The sequence below is a fragment of the Pleurodeles waltl genome, chromosome 3_1 (genome assembly GCF_031143425.1).
Source record: "Pleurodeles waltl isolate 20211129_DDA chromosome 3_1, aPleWal1.hap1.20221129, whole genome shotgun sequence".
Taxonomy (NCBI): domain Eukaryota; kingdom Metazoa; phylum Chordata; class Amphibia; order Caudata; family Salamandridae; genus Pleurodeles; species Pleurodeles waltl.
The window spans coordinates 13,954,094-13,976,914 of NC_090440.1; the positions used below are offsets into that span (position 1 = coordinate 13,954,094).

A 22,821-nucleotide genomic window follows, 5' to 3' on the forward strand; every position below is an offset into this window, starting at 1 on the left:
CTTGGCACAATTGGATACTCTTACATAGCCCTGTAAGACCCTAGTACCCAGGGCATGGTATAGTAGGAGTAGGCCCCTGAGGGCAGCAGCACTGATTGCCACCCTCTAGAGCCTTGTACCCAGATACGCCCTGCCAGTGCAGGCTGAGTCTACTGGGGCAAACCTAAAAAGGCAAACTCGACATGGCGCACCCTCTGTGTGCCCTGTCCACCCTACACTGCATATGTTGTGGTTAAGTCACCCCTCAGGTAGGCCTTGGAGCCCTAAGGCTGGGTGCACCATACTATATGTGAGGGCATAATTCTATGAGCAGAGCAGCCTTTTTAAGTACATATACTGGACACTGGTCAAACACGAGTTCCCCAGCTACATGATGGCCACTCTGCACCCTGGGTTGTTTGGTATCAAACAGCTCAGGATGATAAATCCAAACTGATACCAGTATTGGATTTAACCCCAAAAGTACCCAGGGGCCACCTAACAGGCATAGTTGCGGACTGGTTCCATCCAGTCTGCCCCTTCCAGACAGCCAATATACAAACCTGGTGGAGAGCCATGGCTCTCTGGTTTGTAAAACAATGCCCTTCCTGGGTGGAGGAGTGAACACCTCCTAGCTGTGAGCTTCAAAGGGCTTACTGCCCTTGAAACGTGACCCCCAGGTCTGCTGCTAGCAGCAGATGGTCTCACCTTTGCAAACCCGCACTTTTGGTGGGAGCAAAGGTGGAAACCACACAAAGGGTAGGAGGAGGGGTCTCACTGAGCATGCACCACCCCCAGGGGCTTGCAGGGGAAGTGGACCCCGTTCCTGCATTTCATTTTCCTCTGTTAGGTGGCAGGAAAATATCTAATAGTTTAAGGAAGTAACCCTTCCCACATGAAGTGGTCACTGTAGTGGGTGTAGCCACCCAAGGGTGTGTCGCATTGGACACTACCAGGTTCACCCTAAAACTCCCACTAAATTCAGTATTTAGTGGGCTTAACTAGACCAAGAGTTTAGATTAATCTGGAAGAAGACTGCACCAAAGAACCCGACATGACTAAAACAGAGGACCTGCTGCACCAGATGAGGCTCCAAAGCCCCTGCTTGCTGCACCAGAGCCCCAAAAAGCGCCGCTGCAGAGGAGCTGACCACTGGACTGACCTCAAAAGACCCTGAGGACCTTGAGGCTTTGCTAATAGCCTGAGATCTCCCTCCTGAGTGGAGGCACCACTCAAACTAAAAGAAACCTCCAAGGAACAATCAAACTGGTGAAGGTCACTTGACCGACCAGACGATATCGCTGCAGCCAGAAGTCCCAGCTGGACCCTATGACACGCAGACAGCCCGGACGAGACCTACAAGTGTGCCAACTTCGGTGGCACAGCGCCCTCCCATGGCCGTTGTGCCAATACCCCAGGTACTGGTCAGTGCACGTCGGACAGTCCCAAAAACAGCTCACCCAGCGCTGCAACTGGACCAGGAGAAATCCCCAGTCGAGGGACTTCAGTGACACCCCGGACCTCCCATCAGAGCGCCCACGATGTCCTTTCAAGGTCCACGGAAGAAGACTCACCTCCAGCTCCAAAAGGGGCCCTTTGCCATAGCATCCAAGACCTTCACATTGCCTTGCATCCGGCTGCCCTGAGCTCTGCATCGCAGGATCTGCTGTGCCCTGGGTCCTCAACCCCTTGCGACCTCAAGAGCCCAAGGGGTCCCCAAGGCACCCTCTTTAAATCTGTAAACCAGCTCCTTTTCCAAGTGGCCCCTCCAGGTGGCTCTGTGCCCGGAGACTTTCTAACGCTGCTCCTGCCGGAACCGGGAGCTGCCCGAGGCTCTCCAGCTGGCAGTGTACTCACTGACTACTTAGACCACCCTGCAAAAGAAGACTGGTAACTCAACTGTACGATTTTTGTATGCATTTTTAAGGGTGACTGCCTATTGATTCCTATGGTGCGTAATTATGCACAGAAAAACTAACTTTATTAAAACGTTGCAAAGTAATATCTCAAAAAGTACTTAAAGTATCTAAAAGATCTTGGTCTTAAAAATTATTTAAAAGTCTGAAGTATGTTTGTAAAGAAATGGCTCCCTGTTGCAGTTACCCCCCACTTTTTGCCTGATACTGATGCTGACTCGACTGAGAAGTGTGCTGGGACCCTGCTAACCAGGCCCCAGCACCAGTGTTCTTTCACCTAAAATGTACCATTGTCTCCACAATTGGCACCACCCTGGAACCCAGGTAAGTCCCTTGTAACTGGTACCCCTGGTACCAAGGGCCCTGATGCCAGGGAAGGTCTCTAAGGGCTGCAGCATATCTTATGCCTCCCTAGGAACCCCTCACTCAGTACAGACACACTGCTTGCCAGCTTGTGTGTGCTGGTGGGGAGAAAATGACTAAGTCGACATGGCACTCCCCTCAGGGTGCCATGCCAACCTCACACTGCCTGTGGCATAGGTAAGTCACCCCTCTAGCAGGCCTTACAGCCCTAAGGCAGGGTGCACTATACCACAGGTGAGGGCATATGTGCATGAGCACTATGCCCCTACAGTGTCTAAGCAAAACCTTAGACATTGTAAGTGCAGGGTAGCCATAAGAGTATATGGCCTGGGAGTCTGTCAAAAACGAACTCCACAGCTCCATAATGGCTACACTGAATACTGGGAAGTTTGGCACCAAACTTCTCAGAATAATAAACCCACACTGATGCCAGTGTTGGATTTATTAAAAAATGCACACAGAGGGCATCTTAGAGATACCCCCTGTATTTTACCCAATTGTTCAGTGCAGGACTGACTGGTCTCTGCCAGCCTGCTGCTGAGAGACGAGTTTCTGACCTCATGCGGTGAGAGCCTTTGTGCTCTCTGAGGACAGAAACAAAGCCTGCTCTGGTTGGAGGTGCTTCATACCTCCCCCCTGCAGGAACTGCAACACCTAGCAGTGAGCTTCAAAGGCTCAAGCTTGGTGTTACAATGCCCCAGGGCACTCCAGCTAGTGGAGATGCCCGCCCCCTGGACACAGCCCCCACTTTTGGCAGCAAGTCCAGGAGAGATAATGAGAAAAACAAGGAGGAGTCACTGGCCAGTCAGGACAGCCCCTAAGGTGTCCTGAGCTGAGGTGACTCTGACTTTTAGAAATCCTCCATCTTGTAGAAGGAGGATTCCCCCAATAGGGAAAGGAATGTGACCCCCTCCCCTTGGGAGGAGGCACAAAGAGGGTGTACCCACCCTCAGGGCTGGTAGCCATTGGCTACTAACCCCTCAGACCTAAACACGCCCTTAAATTTAGTATTTAAGGGCTTCCCTGAACCTAAGAATTTAGATTCCTGAAACTACAAGAAGAAGAGGACTGCTGAGCTGAAAAACCCCTGCAGAGGAAGACCAGAAGACACCAACTGCTTTGGCCCCAGACTTACCGGCCTGTCTCCTGCCTTCCAAAGAAACCTGCTCCAGCGACGCTTTCCAAGGGACCAGCGACCTCTGAATCCTCTGAGGACTGCCCTGCTTCAAGAAAGACAAGAAACTCCCGAGGACAGCGGCACTGCTCCAAAAGAACTGCAACTTTGTTTCAAGGAGCAGATTTAAAGACCCCTGCAACTCCCCGCAAGAAGCGTGAGACTTGCAACACTGCACCCGGCGACCCCGACTCGACTGGTGGAGAACCAACACCTCAGGGAGGACCCTCCGTCGACTCCGAGACTGTGAGTAACCAAAGTTGTCCCCCCTGAGCCCCCACAGCGACGCCTGCAGAGGGAATCCCGAGGCTCCCCCTGACCGCGACTGCCTGAACTCCATTTCCCGACGGCTGGAAAAGACCCTGCACCTGCAGCCCCCAGCACCTAAAGGAACGGAACTCCTGTGCAGGAGTGACCCCCAGGAGGCCCTCTCCCTTGCCCAGGTGGTGGCTACCCCGAGGAGCCCCCCCCTTGCCTGCCTGCAACGCTGAAGTGATCCCTTGGTCTCATTGATTTACATTGAAAACCAGGCGCTTGTTTCTACACTGCACCCGGCCGCCCCAGTGCCGCTGAGGGTGTACTTTTTGTGTGAACTTGTGTCCCCCCCGGTGCCCTACAAAACCCCCCTGGTCTGCCCTCCGAAGACGCGGGTACTTACCTGCTGGCAGACCGGAACCGGGGCACCCCCCTTCTCTCCATTGAAGCCTATGTGTTTTGGGCACCTCTTTGACCTCTGCACCTGACCGGCCCTGAGCTGCTGGTGTGGTAACTTTGGGGTTGCTCTGAACCCCCAACGGTGGGCTACCTTGGACCCAAACCTGAGACTTGTAAGTGATTTACTTACCTGACAAAACTAACAAAAACTTACCTCCCCCTGGAACTGTGAAAATTGCACTGTCCACTTTTAAAACAGCTATTTGTGTTTTATGTGAAAAGTATATATGCTACTGTAATTATTCAAAGTTCCTAAAGTACTTACCTGCAATACCTTTCAAATGAGATATTACATGTAGAATTTGAACCTGTGGTTCTTAAAATAAACTAAGAAAATATATTTTTCTATAACAAAACCTATTGACTTGGAATTGTCTGAGTGTGTGTTCCTCATTTATTGCCTGTGTGTATGTACAACAAATGCTTAACACTACTCCTTTGATAAGCCTACTGCTCGACCACACTACCACAAAATAGAGCATTAGTATTATCTCTTTTTGCCACTATTTTACCTCTAAGGGGAACCCTTGGCCTCTGTGCATGCTATTCCTTACTTTGAAATAGCACATACAGAGCCAACTTCCTACAATGTTTTTTTAAAATTCTGATCTCCAGTTATTCATTGAGTGTGTGTGGTGCATGATTGGATTTGTGAGTACAGCAAATACTCAGCACATCTCCTGGATTAGCCGAACTGTTCGACCAGCTACCTTAAAAATTGGAGCATTAGGTGGTCTAATTTTTTTACCTCTGGAAACCGTGTGGTTGCCTGGACCCCCCTGCACAGTGTGCCTAGTTCTGCACACTACTTAGAGGGCCAGCCTCTTACAGTAACGAATAAAGGACTCAGGGCCTGCAAGACTTAAACCCTTATCTTCTAACTGATACTTCTAAGTGCAAACTGTTCTCCTTTAAAATACTCCCCAGGTAAAGAACTGAATGCCTGAAGCTGACAGCAGTGCTCCAGGGCATTTGAGTTGTGCCGCATGGCTCTGAGCGGAGCACCCCTGCACGTCTACGTTAGCTTCTTTATTTCAGCACCTTCAATAATGGATCCGCACTCTGCTCCGTTTTTCTTTGGTTTGACAAGCTTTTCAGACTGAATTCCAGTGTGCAAGTGGACATTTTCCCAACCTAATGCTACAGGCATCAAACAATGCCTTGACTGTATTAAACAAATATTGGTGACAGACACCCACAAGGGTTTGGGGCACCACTGTTTGAGGATTGTGCCCTCATGTACCTGAAATCGATCCGGGACAGGAAGCAAAGCTTTGTCTCTAAATATTAAAAGAAACACAAGAAGGCCAAGCTTGACTGTTCCCTTTCTTGCCACACTCTAAAGAGTAGTCCTAAGTTCTGTGAGCGGTTGACATGGTAGCACACCAAGGCTTTTCAAGAGGTCATACTGCTAATTTGTGGCATGCCTTTGGGTCCCAAGGATCTATAAGAGACCTTCAGTTGGTTACCGCCAACAGATCTGTCCGAACCCTTGGAATGTTCCTCTAGTCCACACCAACTTCAGTGCCAAACTCCATTCCAGCTCCAAGACCTGCTCTTGTCCTTTCTTCGTTGACTTTGGTTCTGACTGTGGCAGATGGGGGCCCTATGCGAACTTGAGGGAATCTGTTTTCCACATCAATTGTCTCGAACCTGACTAAGGTTGTACTCCAACTCCACTGTGGCACACCTTGCTCCCATACTGTCACATTGCACTCTATTGCCAAGCCAAGTTGCTCCACTAGCTTTTCAGGTCCAACTCTGACCAGAACTTGGTCCCACTCTGAAATGGCAATTGAGATGACTGGAATGATTTTCACCCCCACCCCATCCCCAGTTTATATATACATTCACCTTCGCCTTCTAACAGAAGATAGTGCTTCCATTGCTGTAGTCATCAGACATTCTTCTGAGGTGCAGGATCTATGGTGTTAAAGCAAATGTATGTCCTGAAGTTCTCCAGCCTAGGCTGGTGTCTTCTGAACCATCACTACTGTTCAAAGAAGCCGTAACTGATGCTCACATGGGCAGAGGATCTGAACTTTGCTCTTTCCTACCAGTGAACAGGCAGGTGACCAGATGCTACAGACAGGAGACTTGCAACCTTGCGTTACTTACACAACATCCTACTCCTGAGGTTTTTGTGGTCCGTTTCCAACCGCAATCAGACTCCTAATTTGTTTACCATATCTGTGCTTACAGTTATTTGAAAAGGATTGATGCTGTTGAGGTCCACCTAGTTTTGAGATCTCTCTCAATGCAAGTTGTCTACTAGATTGTACGCCTGCTTGCACATGGCCAGCAGATCCTACTGGTAGTACCAGAGCAGTGTAGGCTCTCCTTGATTCAAACCATTCAGGAGGCATCCAGATATGTGATTCTGGCAGACCTGGACTCTATAGATTGTTTGGGGCGGGCGGTCTGCAGTGATGTGGTGCTCTATCTCCATGCCTGAATGAGATACAGAGGCTTTTATGAAGATTTTCCGGCATGCCTTATGGATGTCTTTTGATGGATCCCTCCTTTTGTCAAAAACGGATTCTACCCTGGAGCACTTCAAGGCAATCTTATAACTCTGCACTTTCTGATGGATACAACTACCTGTGGATTCCTCACCTCATGAATACTCCCATGGCGCCAGCATTCGACGGAAATCTTCTTACTAGTCTCTGCACGTCGACGAGGACGTCACTGTCTCGCACGCGACGCCGTCTGACGTCATACAGGCAATAAGAGGTCCTCGACGACGTGCGGACGTCAGTTCCCTTTTTTCCGTGCATTCGAAACGGTTATCTTCGAGGGAGCAACTGTTACTCTTGCGGTTACAGTGTATATCTTGCTGCGTACTCTTTCTCTGTGGAAATAATGTCGCAGAGAAAGTCTGGATTTAAGCCTTGTCGTGAGTGTGGAGGCAAGATGTCGGTGACGGATCCTCATTCCGATTGCCTTTGGTGTTTGAGCTCCGACCACGACGTCTCGACTTGTGATTCGTGTCAGCACATGAATCCGAAGGCCATTAAAGAACGCGAGGCGAAGCTGTTTATGGCCAAGTCAAAGGAGAAGCATCACAAGAAAAAGTCTTCTCCAAGACATCGGCGTCATCGAGACTCCCGGCGCCGTAGAGAATCTCGGCGTCATTCAAGGGAGGCTCGTTCCAGGTCTCCGGATCGGCGCCGGAGGACATGGGAGGTCAGCCCCACGGTGACGCCGCATCCTTCGACGCCGTTGCTCTCTCCGACGTCTCCAACTTCGCCTGGACAGGCGTCGGTGATTGAGGTATTGGAGCCTCAGGTGTTTTCTCCGGCGCAGACGCCGAGGCCGGCGTCGGGGTCGCCTCCGAGTCAGGCACCCCAGTATCCGGCTTTTCCCACCCCTGGAGCCGATAGTTCCGCATTCTTGAATGCGATGTATGCCATCTTCCAACAGATGGCTCCAGGGGGTGCTCCGGCTGGGCCTTTGGCCTTTTCTTTGGGTGATCCTGCGCCTCTTCGGCCGGCACCCTTTATGCCCTTTCTCCCGTTTGGGAACGTGGGCTCGGCGCCAGTGTCGGCGCCGGTGGCCGCTCCGATGGCTTCGGAGGGATTGGCCCCAGGGATTTCCATCCCGTCGACTTCGAGATTTCGGCCTGTGACTCCGGTGGGTCCATCCGTTTCATCTGCTCTTCAGTCGGCGCCGAAGTTACCTGTGGCGCCGGATGCGGCGTCGGTGGCTTCGGAAGATCGGCGCCGATCTCCGACTTCGGCGGAGGTGTTGTCGACTCCGCGGATTGAGCAACGACTGCATTCAAGGAGGCGTGCTCTCCGGTTACTAGAGGAGCAGGAGTACCAACGAGCCCTAGAGGAAGGAGAGCTAGAGGACTCGGGTGATGGGCTGCGTGGACTGGAGTCGGCCAGTGGGCTGGACACTTCCCCTGAGTGGGACCTTTCGTCCCCGGGGGAATATACCGAGGAAGCTGCTTCCTTTCATACAGTGGTACGGAAGGCAGCTAGTTTTTTGGACCTGCCTTTGCCGGTGGTGGAGGCGAAACAAAACCTTTTGACAAAGGTGTTGCATCCGGCCTCAGCCGCGGCGGAGCCTCTATTACCTTTTAATGACGCTCTGCTGGATCCGGTTTTAGAGGTGTGGAAGAAGCCGGCATCTTCCCCAGCAGTTCAGAGCCGTGGCCAGGAGGTATCGGACGGCTCCAACTGATCCTGGTTTCCTATCTAGGCACCCTACGCCGGAGAGCTTGGTTGTGCAGGCCTCCTGTACGTCCAAATCAGCGCCTGGTTCTTTCCCGACGGTGCCTGGGAACAGAGACTCAAAAAAGCTAGAGGCGCAGTCGAAGAAGATTTTTTCGTCCTGCAGTCTGGCGTTAAAAGCCACTAATGCGACCTGTATCCTGGGGAGGTATATTCATGCTCTGATGGATGACATCTCCTCTTCGTTTACAGAGCTTCCCCAGGGTCTTTTGGATCTTGTCTCTGATGCCCAGGCTGCTGCGACCCAAATTATCCAGACAGGACTGGATACCACCGACTCGGTAGCCAGAGCAATGGGCACAACTGTGGTGGAAAGGAGACAGGCCTGGCTACGTAACTCGGGCTTTTCGGCAGATGTACAGTCCACATTGTTGGATCTCCCGTTTGATGGGGACAAACTGTTTGGGGCTAAGGCTGATTCGGCCTTGGAACGTTTTAAGGAGAGCAGGGCCACGGCTAAGTCGTTGGGACTCCAAGCTCCTTCTTCCACGGCCTCTTCCAGATTCTTCAGGAGGTTTCGTGGATTTGGGCGTGGCTCTTCCTCCTCTTCCTTTCGGGGAAGATATCAGCAACCTGCCTCTTCCCATCCCTATAGATCTTTTAGGGGGAGGGGTAGGGTCCGCACCAGGGGAGCCTCTCAGCAGCACTCTGCCTCTTCCTCATCCTCTGGCGGGGTGCAGCAGGGGAAGCAGCCTTAGGCTTCCACCATTTCCCACTCACTCCTCTCCTGTAGGGGGAAGATTACAGCATTTTCTCACCAAATGGGAGACTGTTACGTCGGACACTTGGGTTCTCAGTGTTGTGGGAAAAGGCTACACCCTTCCCTTTCGGGAGTTTCCGCCCCTCATCCCGCCCCGCCCTTCGTATTGTTCACAAGAACACCTCCTGTTGCTAGAACAGGAGGTAGAAGTCCTCCTTTTAAAGGGCGCGGTGGAGTTGGTCCCGGAGCAGGAAAGGGGTCAAGGAGTTTACTCAAGGTATTTCCTGATTCCCAAGAAGGATGGTCGTTTGAGACCAATTCTGGACCTGAGGATCTTGAATTGGTTCCTCAAGCAGGAAAAGTTCAAGATGCTGACCCTAGCACAGGTGCTTTTGGCGTTGAACATGGAAGACTGGATGGTGTCTGTCGACTTGCAGGATGCTTACTTTCATATCCCGATACTCAAGTCACACAGGAAGTATCTCCGGTTTGTGGTGGGATCGCAACACTACCAGTTTGCGGTCCTTCCGTTTGGTCTTACTTCAGCACCTCGAGTCTTCACGAAGGTGATGTCGGTGGTTGCGGCAGAGCTCAGAAGGAAGGGGATAGCAGTATTCCCTTACTTGGACGATTGGTTGATCAAAGCCAAGTCCCCGGAGCTTGTGTTGCGTCATCTGCAGTCAACAACCCAGTTGTTGTTCGACCTGGGCTTTTCGGTGAACGAGCCCAAATCTCACCTGGAGCCCTCTCAGCGCCTCCTGTTCATAGGGGCAGTACTGGATACGACATCGGGTCGGGCCTTTCCTCCGCCTCAGCGGATTCAAGATATTCAGGATTTGGTTCCAATGTTTCGAAATGGAGCGGTAGTTCCAGTCCTCAAGGTCCTTCGTCTGCTCGGTCTTTTTGCCTCCTGCATTCTGTTGGTCACGCATGCTCGCTGGCACATGAGGGCTCTTCAGTGGTGCCTCCGAAGGCAGTGGTCTCAACACAGAGGGGATCTAGAGGGTACTGTCAAGATCTCCAGAGATGCTGCTGTGGATTTGAAGTGGTGGATTGCAAGCAACAATCTTTCACAAGGAAAACGTTCCAGCAGTCGCCACCAGTGGCCACAGTCATAACGGATGCTTCCACTCTAGGGTGGGGAGCTCATCTGGGGGATCTGGAGATCAAAGGTCTTTGGTCTCCAGAGGAACAGATTTTTCACATCAATCTGTTAGAGTTACGGGCTGTACGTCTGGCTCTCAAGGCCTTCCTCCCTTCCCTTCGTGGTCAGTCGGTACAGGTCCTAACGGACAATACTACCACGATGTGGTACATAAACAAGCAGGGAGGAGTGGGGTCGTACCTTCTCTGCAGAGAAGCTCTTCGACTATGGTCCTGGGCAAAGGACCATCGGATTTGCTTGATAGCAAACCATCTGGCCGGAGTCTTGAACGTGCGTGCGGACAGTCTCAGTCGCCACTTCTCGGCAGACCACGAGTGGCGTCTCCATCCGGATCAAGTCCGTTTAATCTTCCAGAAGTGGGGGTTTCCTCGGGTAGATCTGTTTGCCACTCGAGAGAACGCGCATTGTCCGTTGTTCTGCAGCCTTCAGTATCCGATGCAGGAAGCGTTGGGGGACGCGTTTCAAATGACCTGGTGCGGCCAGTTGCTTTACGCGTTTCCTCCCATACCCTTGATTCCTCGAGTATTGAGGAAGATTCGCCAAGACCGGGCTCTAGTAATCGTAATAGCTCCGGATTGGCCAAGGAGGGTGTGGTACTCTGACCTTCTCCAACTCTCAACGTGCCCGCCGCTCCGTCTCCCTTTCAGGGCAGACCTCCTCTCGCAGTCGCAGGGGCAGGTTCTACACCCCAACCTCCAGAGTCTGCACCTACATGCCTGGAGATTGAACGGGGCAACCTGAGTTCCTTCTCTCTCCCGCCTGAGGTAGTGGATGTTATATTAGCGGCCAGGCGACACTCCACTAAATCTATCTACGCTAATAGGTGGTCTAAATTTGTTGCGTGGTGTGGAGAGAGGCAGATTGATCCTTTACAAGCTCATCTATCGGACGTTTTGTCTTTTGCTCTATCTCTGGCGCAGAAAGGTTGTGCAGTGGCTACCATTAAAGGTTATTTATCGGCCTTGTCAGCCTTCATATGTCTTCCAGACCAACCATCTTTATTTAAATCCCCTATTGTTATCAGATTCTTGAAAGGTCTTCTAAATCAATATCCTCCAAAGCCATTCGTTATGCCGCAATGGGATTTGTCCTTAGTCCTGACTTTCCTTATGGGGTCCCCTTTTGAACCTATGCATTCTTGCCCCTTGAGGTATTTGTTTTTAAAAACAGTCTTCCTGATAGCTATAACATCAGCAAGGAGAGTGAGTGAGTTGCAGGCCTTATCAGTAAAACCCCCTTATACAACTTTTTATGGGGATAAGGTGGTGTTGAGGACCAAGGCTGCTTTCCTCCCGAAGGTTGTTTCACCCTTCCATTTGGCTCAGGCAATTACTTTGTCCACGTTCTATCCTCCGCCTCATCCTTCCAAAGAGGAAGAAAGACTGCACCGTCTGGATCCAAAGAGAGCGTTGAGCTTCTTTATCGATAGAACAAAGGATTTCAGGCTGGAGGATCAGCTGTTTATTGGATACGTGGGCAAGAGGAGAGGAAAGGCAGTCCACAAGAGAACACTATCCAGGTGGGTTGTTCTTTGCATTGAAATATGTTACTCTTTGGCAAAGAAGGATCCTCCTGAGGGCATTAGAGCTCATTCCACCAGAGCTAAGTCGGCCACTTCGGCCTTAGCCAGAGGTGTTCCTGTGGTCGACATCTGCAAGGCCGCAACTTGGTCGTCCCTTCACACTTTTGCAAAACATTACTGTTTAGATTCTGAGGTTAGAAGGGACGGCCATTTTGCACGGTCAGTGCTGCAGGATTTCTTGGTTTGACCATTTAGGCACCCACCGCCGGGCGTGGTACTGCTTTGGGACTCTATTCATGAGGTGAGGAATCCACAGGTAGTTGTATCCATCAGAAGAACGAGTTACTTACCTTCGGTAACGACTTTTCTGGTGGATACATTAGCTACCTGTGGATTCCTCACGGTCCCACCCGCCTCCCTGTTGCCTTTATGGTCTTGCCAAGTAATCCTTGAGTGCGCTCCTCTTGATCTTTGAGGGTGCAATAGATGTATATATATAATATATTTATATATATATATAGGTATAGGTGTATATATCTTTATGTATATACTTGGTGTGTGTATATATTTTAAAAGAAAGAGTTTTATATATATATATATATGTACATAAAAAAGATTTACAGTTATTCATACAATGTGGTGTATTTTTACAATATAATGGATGTTGCTTTGTTCTTTCATTGCATTGCCTGGTTGTTCTCATGCACGTAAAAAATGATTGGTACTGACGTCCGCACGTCGTCGAGGACCTCTTATTGCCTGTATGACGTCAGACGGCGTCGCGTGCGAGACAGTGACGTCCTCGTCGACGTGCAGAGACTAGTAAGAAGATTTCCGTCGAATGCTGGCGCCATGGGAGTATTCATGAGGTGTGGAATCCACAGGTAGCTAATGTATCCACCAGAAAAGTCGTTACCGAAGGTAAGTAACTCGTTCTTTTGGAACTTTTAACCCCTGCCAAACTCGTCAGTTCCAGCCCTTCCAAGGGCATCCAGGGGTTTGGCTTCTGGGTGACATCAGACCTCTCTTCCCCCTGCTATAGTCACCTTGGCCCCATCATGGCCGGTGATGGGGATCAGGCAGGCAATGTGCAGGTCAACAGGTGTTCCAGTCTTTCCAATACGCCTCTGCAGCTCTCCAAGCTGGTTTAGTTTGCCCTTTGCGGCGCAGCACCCTGTTGGAGGCAGGATGCAACATTTCCACCCCAGTGGCAATCCATCACATCTGACAAGTATTCATGATAGTTCAGTGGGGCCTTGCCCTTCAGTTTCTTTCCCACCCACCACAGCTTCCACCCAACTCAAATCGTTACCTCCTCTATTTACTAGTGCCGAAGTAGGATGGAGGCCTTTGTCCTATTTTAGATTTCAGCTCTGTCTTCCCGCAGAAGGAAGGTTCAGAATGCTCACTGCGGCCCAAGTTTGGCTGCCGTGGATCCAAGCTCCTAGATGCTATCTTTGAACCTGTAGGACGTATATTTTCATGTGTCCTGTCCAGCAGTCCAACATTTAACTGCAGTTCAAGGTCGGACAAGAGCATTTTCAGTTTGCCATGCACCTCTTCAGCTCCTCTGGTTTCTGCAAAAGTGATTGGCAGTTGCTGGCCATCTTTGGTGGTTATAGTGGACCCCAAACCCCCTCCCCCCCGTGCAACCTCTGAGTAATACTTACCAACACCTTTAGGTAAAAAAGGTTTCCATTGTCCGTCCTTCAGCTCCACCCTGAACAGTGAGGCTTACACAAAGGAACAAGTGTAAGGAATTTAAACAGCACCAAAACAATTGAAGCAATTGACACAGCACTCAAGAACTCAAACGTCAATTTATACAAATAGACTGGGTTGATGGACACCACAATAACAAAAGATCCACTGGGGTGTACTGGAGGTATGGAATTTCCAAGGTATAAGTCATAGCATTTCCATCAACTTTGAACAAGCATTGGCACATTCATCAAATTTGACCTTTTCTTCAAAAGGTTGGGCTATTTGTATTATGGTCACTGCAAGACGCTTTAGGCAATCAACTCCAGTTGAGAGCCAGTCAAGGGGGACCAGCAAGGTCATCCAACAGTTACCTCAGCAGTTGAAGCAGTCTTCAGTTAGTTCCAGGCACTTTAATCCTTTGCAGAGCTTTCCTATGTTAGTGGTCCTGATGCAAGTGATGCTGCGGATGCGATGTGATCAATGGGGGGGTCTTTGTGCAGCTACTCCTTGGTCCACAATGAGAGTGAGGTGATCCTGGTCACAGGTGCAACGTCCCTCAAGGTCCTGTCGGTGCTTGTAGAAGTCCAGTTGCCCAATATCGCAGTCACAGCTAAATCCTTTTCTGGGTGAGGACTTGCCTTCTTTGTCACCAAGCTGCTTTCTGATGACTATACAGGCTCAGTGAACTCTTGTGCTACTTTGAGTATCAGGTCTTGGGGTCTTGGCGTCCTGGTGCTGCATGGTGGCTAAGTGTAGATTTTGGGCTAACCACCTGCTCCAGCAGGCTTTTCAGATATTTTTGCCCTGTGCTGCGAACAGGTCAGCCAGCTGACCGTTTGAGTCCCTTTGGTTTGGGTGCACTCCGGAGAGGTCCTCTCCACTGGCAGGACACAGCAGGCACAGTTCCTCTTTGCTAGCTACCAGGTTCAGCAGGTGCAGTCCTCGGCAATGCAGCCTCCTTGCTGGTTCCTTAGTGCAGCAGGGCAGTGCTTCAGTCTTTCTAGCCCGGTCGTGATTGAAGTTCTGGGTGCCAGGGGGTTCTCTTTCTATGCCTAGTAAGTGCCCTTTGGGGTGGCCACAGCTCATAGCAAATGGGCTACAAAGTTGCCTTTCCCATGATGACTGTTTCCTGTGAAATGTGGCGTCTGGCTATCCCAGAAGGCTGTTCTACCTTCAAGGCTTCATTCCAATGTTTGGATAGATTGCGATGGATAGTAGAGGTAGTCCTGAAAAATTTACTTTTTAAACCACGATTGTAGATTTACTGTTCTGAAGGTATTTCAGTTTAATATCATGATCACCTTTTATTGTCACTGGTCCAAAGGCAATTGACTCCTTGAATACCCATGGAGGCCCATAAAAAGTGACACTGCGAGAACGAAATACAAGCACCTGCAAAAGACTTGTTCTGTGATAGGTGGTGTTAGCAGCCCATCTTACTTTCAGTTTGTCCCCAACTCGAATTCCAGTGGAACTAGTACTACTGGTAGTCACCAGCGGCTAGGCATGTGATCACCAGCACACAATTTTCCAGTGCTAGGATCTCCGAAGGGTGAGATTCATTTCTACTGGTTCCATATTTGTAGGAGTAACTGCATTCCATTGTTGGCGTCTGTGACTTCACCTAGTGCCTGTGGTGCCAACTGTTGCCCATGCAGTGTAACATATGAAGAAGTTTTCAAATGTCTATTGTCCCCCTTAAAAGCATGTGCTTGGTGGACATACATTGACAACGTTTATGTAGAATCTTGAGCAAAGGAAAAGTTACATTTAAATCTGTGCATTTGTGTGCTTCTGTAACCCGTTAGCTTCCACTACAGTTTTAAACTGCTCCCTAATTCAAGCAGTCCTGCATTTCTTAGTACATGCTAGATCCTTCCTTTTAAGTATTTGCTTCAATAGTTTTGATTAAGTGCAACCTAGGCCATCTTTGGATGTCTGGATTGTTCCATATTAATGCCTGCTCTTACAAATGTCCTCAGTTTGCCTATTGAAACTCTCAAAGTATGTTATGGGCTATAACTACAAAGATCCATATGGAACTTGCCAAATCTTTTCAAAGTCTTAATGCTTGTGTTTTTTGGGTTTCTTGCCCTCTGCAGCTGAATGTTTTAAAAAAAAATGTATTTAAATGTTGAGTCGTTTAAACTCATTCTTGTTTGTCAACCTTTTCTTTAGAACAATGTGCGAGCTGCTGCCTTGGCTACTTTGAACTCATGGGTGGAACAGACTGGAATGAAAGAGTGGTTGGAAGGCGAAGATATGTCAGAAGAGCTCAAGAGAGAAAACCCGTTCCTGCGACAGGAGGTGTGAGGTTTTAATTTTGCCATTGAGGGGACCCATGTGCATTACTCTGAACAATCATTTAATGTCATTTAATACTGAAAGTTGATTTCTCTCTCGTGGGAGAAGTTAGTTGTCTGAAACTGATTGTGCACCTCTTCACTGTTTCTATCTTTTGTTTATCTTGTTTTGATTTTCAGCTCCTTGGGTGGCTGGCTGAGAAGCTCCCCACTCTGCGAACTGTCCCTTCTGATGTCCTCCTGTGTGTTCCTCATCTCTACTCCTGCTTGGAGGATCGGAATGGCGATGTGCGCAAGAAAGCTCAAGATGCTTTGCCCATGTTCATGATGCACCTGGGATATGATAAGATGGCCAAAGCTGCTGGCAAACTGAAGGTTTTACTTTATTATTTGACAATAGCTTGAACCTAGGAAAAATGTTGACCCTTAGTGGAATATTCTGTATCAAACGGGACTTGCACTTTTAGCTTCCAATGAGATAGGAATGCCAGTCTCAGTGCAGGCTAGAGCTGGCTTTATCAGCCTATGTCAAGATGTTATAACCAATTACCATGTAATGGGGCAGAGTCTGCGATGTCTGTTCTTTGCCATTCATACAAAAGGGTTTAGTTTGCTTGTATGTGTAAAGCCTAGCCTTGTGGTAGCCTGTCGTTTAATCAGTTGTTCCTCCATATTCTAAGGTGATCAATCTAGATTACAGCTGTAATTTCATATACTTCATAGTTTACCGTTGTAGGAAAGGGTCCCTTTTTGACATATCCCCCCCCCCCCCCTCTTTTTGTCTTGGTATCTGATGTGCTTTCAACTGAAAGTGCATTGGGTTGCTGCTAACCAGGTCCCCAGTGCCCGATCTTTCCCCAAAACTGCAATCGTTTCACCACTTAGAGAGGGGGCTAAAAGTTTTGCTGAGTCCCTAGTAAATGGTACCCCTGGTGCCTAGGGCCTGGGGTACTAAAGAGGATCCCTAAGGGCTGCAGCACAATTTCACACTCGGGGGACCCCTCACCAAGCACATGACAGGCTGCCATTGCAGGCTGCATGTCTTGGGGAGACAACAGTGAAAACACATGGGCCCTAACACGGCATGCACCCCTCTTGCAGGCCTTTCAGCCCCAAGGCAGGGTGCAATATTGCAGTGTTTGCTCTCATTGTATCAGACTGCTGGATTCAGGCGGCAGCTTCACTAGGAAGTGGGGATCTCAGTCAGTTCCACACCTTATGACAACTGTCGGCCTAACCCTTTTGACCAGCTAGCAGTACCTCACCACCTAGAAGTGGCGGTGATTTGTGGCAGCCGTGCTCATGACATTCTGATTTCTCAGGAGAACACGTGGTGGGGCAGATCTCATCCTTCTCTCTTCTCATTCATCTCACATATGCAAAGCCTGAAACAGAAATTGGTTCAATACATTTTATTGAAATAAATGCATTCTTGATAAAATAGCGTGAACTGCAAAGATTAGGATGATAAAACATAACAAAAATGTAGTTACAAGCAAAGTAAAACATAAAATCATTCCCACCATATTGCCAATATAAAGTGTTGGGATTCCTACCTACATCTCTAAAGTACTACGAGAGCGCGGCAGTGTTAGCCTAATCTGCTCTTCAGGCTCCCTAGGAATACACCCTCCCCCCCCCCCCAAAAAAAAATACCTGAATGTGGTGGTAGCAAGGAGGGACATGTAGTCTCAGCAGTAAGGGTATAACAGGTGCGGTTGCAAGTCTTCTGGCTGGAACCTTCCCTCTAACATGTAGGGGGCAAAGAGCTGTTTTATAATAAAACAGCTGCTTTTCTATGAAAGATGCCCTCAAGTGGAAATATGCATGCTTCTGTGAAGTGGCAGAGATCATGATGGAGTGTTTATTAGCGACAGCCTTGAACAAAGCACAGAATGAGAATATCAGAATAAATGTAATGAAAACAGTTCTTGTGCTAAGTGTACAAGATAAAGGAAAATAAAACCTCACCGCAGAGGAGAGCTTTTGTTCCAAAAAAGAAGTGAATGAATAAATTGTATCTAGGCTTAAGGGCATAGGCTGCTGGCTTGTGGCTAAACTACAGTGCCCAAAAGAAGCTGTTAAATAGGGCTCACTACACCCTTCCCATGTTGGTTCAAAGTGTTGGAGATAAGCCTAAAATATTAAATGCATCAAAATTAAAATATGTATATACATGTTCGGTGGCATGTGTAGCTGCAGATACACATGCTGTGCATAGTCCGCCGTCTGGTGTTGGGCTCGGAGTGTTACAAGTTGTTTTTCTTCGAAGAAGTCTTTTTGAGCCACGAGACCGAGGGACTCCTCCCACTTTGGTTCCATTGCGCATGGGCGTCGACTCCATCTTGGATTGTTTTTTTTTCCGCCATCGGGTTCGGATGTGTTCCTTTTCGCTCCGTGTTTCGGGTCGGAAAGTTAGTCAGAATCTCTGAAAAATCCGTCGGTATTGTTTCGTTCGGTATCGGGTTAGATTAGACAGATCGACACCGAATCTTGAAGAAGCTCCGGTAGCCCTTCGGGGTAATTTCGATCAGCCGTCTGGGCCTGGTCGGCCCGACCGCGTGCAACATCGAGACTGATGGAACGGACCCCGTTTCGATTCTGTCCTAAATGCCACAATAAATATCCTTACTCCAGTATTGGAACTTTCATAGATTCACATGCTTGAATCATTCCCCGTCGTCGAGATGGGAATCCCGGTATAAATTTTCATAAGTAATGTTAAAACATATTGAAGAGAAAAAGGCCCTAGGCCTCTTCAATTTGATAGTCTGTGTAACGAAATGCCTCCTTGGCATGGTTACCCCCTGACTTTTTGCCTTTGCTGATGCTATGTTTTGAATTGAAAGTGTGCTGAGGCCTGCTAACCAGGCCCCAGCACCAGTGTTCTTTCCCTAACCTGTACTTTTTGATTCCACAATTGGCACACCCTGGCCTCCAGATAAGTCCCTTGTAACTGGTACCTCTGGTACCAAGGGCCCTGATGCCAGGGAAGGTCTCTAAGGGCTGCAGCATGTATTATGCCACCCTAGAGACCCCTCACTCAGCACAGACACACTGCTTACCAGCTTGTTTGTGCTAGTGAGAACAAACTGAGTAAGTCGACATGGCACTCCCCTCAGGGTGCCATGCCAGCCTCTCACTGCCTATGCAGTATAGGTAAGACACCCCTCTAGCAGGCCTTACAGCCCTAAGGCAGGGTGCACTATACCATAGGTGAGGGCACCAGTGCATGAGCACTGTGCCCCTACAGTGTCTAAACAAAACCTTAGACTTTGTAAGTGCAGGGTAGCCATAAGAGTATATGGTCTGGGAGTCTGTCAAACACGAACTCCACAGCACCATAATGGCTACACTGAAAACTGGGAAGTTTGGTATCAAACTTCTCAGCACAATAAATGCACACTGATGCCAGTGTACATTTTATTGTAAAATACACCACAGAGGGCACCTTAGAGGTGCCCCCTGAAACTTAACCGACTATCTGTGTAGGCTGACTGGTTCCAGCAGCCTGCCACACTAGAGACATGTTGCTGGCCCCATGGGGAGAGTGCCTTTGTCACTCTGAGGCCAGTAACAAAGCCTGCACTGGGTGGAGATGCTAACACCTCCCCCAGGCAGGAGCTGTAACACCTGGCGGTGAGCCTCAAAGGCTCACCCCTTTGTCACAGCACCGCAGGACACTCCAGTTAGTGGAGTTGCCCGGCCCCCACTTTTGGCGGCAAGGCCGGAGAAAATAATGAGAATAACAAGGAGGAGTCACTGGCCAGTCAGGACAGCCCCTAAGGTGTCCTGAGCTGAGGTGACTCTAACTTTTAGAAATCCTCCAATAGGATTAGGGATTTGACCCTCCTCCCCTTGGGAGGAGGCACAAAGAGGGTGTACCCACCCTCAGGGCTAGTAGCCATTGGCTACTAACCCCCCAGACCTAAACACGCCCTTAAATTTAGTATTTAAGGGCTTCCCTGAACCTAAAGATTTAGATTCCTGCAACAAGAAGAAGGACTGCCGAGCTGACAAACCCCTGCAGAGGAAGACCAGAAGACACCAACTGCCTTGGCCCCAGACTTACCGGCCTGTCTCCTGCCTTCCAAAGAACCTGCTCCAGCGGCGCTTTCCAAGGGACCAGCGACCTCTGAATCCTCTGAGGACTGCCCTGCTTCGAAAAAGACAAACTCCCGAGGACAGCGGCACTGCTCCAAAAGAACTGCAACTTTGTTACAAGGAGCAGATTTAAAGACCCCTGCAACTCCCCGCAAGAAGCGTGAGACTTGCAACACTGCACCCGGCGACCCCGACTCGACTGGTGGAGAACAACCAACTCAGGGAGGACCCTCCGGCGACTCTACGACTGTGAGTAACCAAAGTTGTCCCCCCTGAGCCCCCACAGCGACGCCTGCAGAGGGAATCCCCAGGCTCCCCCTGACCGCGACTGTCTGAACTCCATTTCCCGACGGCTGGAAAAGACCCTGCACCCGCAGCCCCCAGCCCCTAAAGAAACGGAACTTCTGTGCAGGAGTGACCCCCAGGAGGCCCTCTCCCTTGCCCAGGTGGTGGCTACCCCGAGGAGCCCCCCCCTTGCCTGCCTGCATCGCTGAAGAGACCCCTTGGTCTCCCATTGAAAACTGAAGGAAACCCGACGCTTGTTTGCACACTGCACCCGGCCGCCCCCGCGCTGCTGAGGGTGTACTTTCTGTGCTATCTTGTGTCCCCCCCGGTGCCCTACAAAACCCCCCTGGTCTGCCCTCCGAAGACGCGGGTACTTACCTGCTGGCAGACTGGAACCGGGGCACCCCCTTCTCTCCATTATAGCCTATGTGTTTTGGGCACCTCTTTGACCTTTGCACCTGACCGGCCCTGAGCTGCTGGTGTGATAACTTTGGGGTTGCTCTGAACCCCCAACGGTGGGCTACCTTGGACCAAAAACTGAAACCTGTAAGTGCCTTACTTACCTGTTGAAACTAACAATAACTTACCTCCCCCAGGAACTGTGAAAATTGCACTGTGTCCACTTTTAAAACAGCTTATTGTGTTTTATGTGTAAAGTATACATGGTAAAGTAATGATTCAAAGTTCCTAGAGTACTTACCTGCAATACCTTTCAAAAGAGCTATTACATGTAAAATTTGAACCTGTGGTTCTTAAAATAAACTAAGAAAAGAGATTTTTCTATAACAAAACCTATTGGCTGGATTTGTCTCAGTGTGTGTACCTCATTTATTGTCTATGTGTATGTACAACAAATGCTTAACACTACTCCTTGGATAAGCCTACTGCTCGACCACACTACCACAAAATAGAGCATTAGTATTATCTCTTTTTACCACTATTTTACCTCTAAGGGGAACCCTTGGACTCTGTGCATGCTATTCCTTACTTTGAAATAGCACATACAGAGCCAACTTCCTACATTGGTGGATCAGCGGTGGGGGTACAAGACTTTGCATTTGCTGGACTACTCATCCAATACCTGATCACACGACAAATTCCAAAATTGTCATTAGAAATTGATTTTTGCAATTTGAAAAGTTTTCTAAATTCTTAAAAGTCCTGCTAGGGCCTTGTGTTAGTCCCTGTTAGCATTTCTTTTAGAGTTTAAAAGTTTGTAAAAGTTTGAATTAGATTCTAGAACTAGTTTTAGATTCTTAAAAGCATTCCAACTTTTAGAAGAATAATGTCTAATACAGAGATGAATGTGGTGGAACTCGACACCACACCTTACCTCCATCTCCAGATGAAAGAGCTAAGGTCACTCTGTAACATAAGAAAAATAACAATGGGCTCCAGACCTACCAAAGTACAGCTCCAGGAGCTGTTGGCAGAGTATGATAGAGCCAACCCCTCTGTGGATAACACAGAGGAGGATGATAGTGAACTGGAGGAAGAATCCCCTCCACCAGTCTTATCTAGGGAGAACAGGGCTTCTCAAGCCCTGACTCCAAAAATAAGTCGGAGATGCTGGCTCCCTCACAGGAGGGTCCAGCCTCTCTGAAATCACCTGAGGATAACTCCAGTGAAGAGGACATCCAGTTAGCCCGGATGGCCAAAAGATTGGCTTTGGAAAAACAGATCCTAGCCATAGAAAGGGAAAGACAAGAGATGGGCCTAGGACCCATCAATGGTGGCAGCAACATAAATAGGGTCAGAGATTCTCCTGACATGTTGAAAATCCCCAAAGGGATTGTAACTAAATATGAAGATGGTGATGACATCACCAAATGGTTCACAGCTTATGAGAGGGCTTGTGAAACCAGAAAAGTGAACAAATCTCACTGGGGTGCTCTCCTTTGGGAAATGTTCACAGGACAGTGTAGGGATAGACTCCTCACACTCTCTAAAAAAGATGCAGCATCTTATGACCTCATGAAGGGTACCCTGATTGAGGGCTTTGGATTCTCCACTGAGGAGTATAGGATTAGATTCAGGGGGGCTCAAAAATCCTCGAGCCAGACCTGGGTTGACTTTGTAGACTACTCAGTAAAAACACTAGATGGTTGGATTCAAGGCAATGGTGTAAATGATTATGATGGGCTGTACAATTTATTTGTGAAAGAACACCTATTAAGTAATTGTTTCAATGATAAACTGCATCAGCATCTGGTGGACCTAGGACCAATTTCTCCCCAAGAATTGGGAAAGAAGGCGGACCATTGGGTCAAGACTAGGGTGTCCAAAACTTCCACAGGGGGTGACAAAAAGAAAGGGGTCACAAAACCTGCCCAGGGGAAAGGTGGTGAGACAGCCAAAAACAAAGATAGTAAAGAGTCTTCTACAGGCCCCCAAAAACCTGCACAGGAGGGTGGGCCCAGAGCCTCTTCACAAAACAATTCTGGGTACAAGGGTAAAAACTTTGATCCCAAAAAGGCCTGGTGTCGTAACTGTAGTCAGTCTGGACACCAAACTGGAGACAAGGCCTGTCCCAAGAAAGATACCACTTCTAACTCCCATCCAGCTAAAACTGGAATGGCCAGTCTCCAAGTGGGATCAACAGTGTGCCCAGAGCAAATCAGGTGTCACACTGAAGCTACATTAGTCTCTGA

At 49.0% G+C, this 22,821-nt stretch overlaps 1 protein-coding gene across 6 annotated transcripts in view; it reads left to right on the forward strand.

The window, feature by feature from the left end:
* Positions 1 to 22,821, forward strand: part of CKAP5 (cytoskeleton associated protein 5) — a 627,586-nt gene that overhangs the window by 266,158 nt on the left and 338,607 nt on the right. For all 6 annotated transcript variants that reach the window (XM_069221686.1, XM_069221689.1, XM_069221691.1 and 3 more), the window contains exons 24-25: positions 15,657 to 15,785; positions 15,962 to 16,156. In XM_069221686.1, coding sequence (XP_069077787.1) covers positions 15,657 to 15,785; positions 15,962 to 16,156 — 324 coding nt within the window. The remainder of the gene's footprint in view (positions 1 to 15,656; positions 15,786 to 15,961; positions 16,157 to 22,821) is intronic.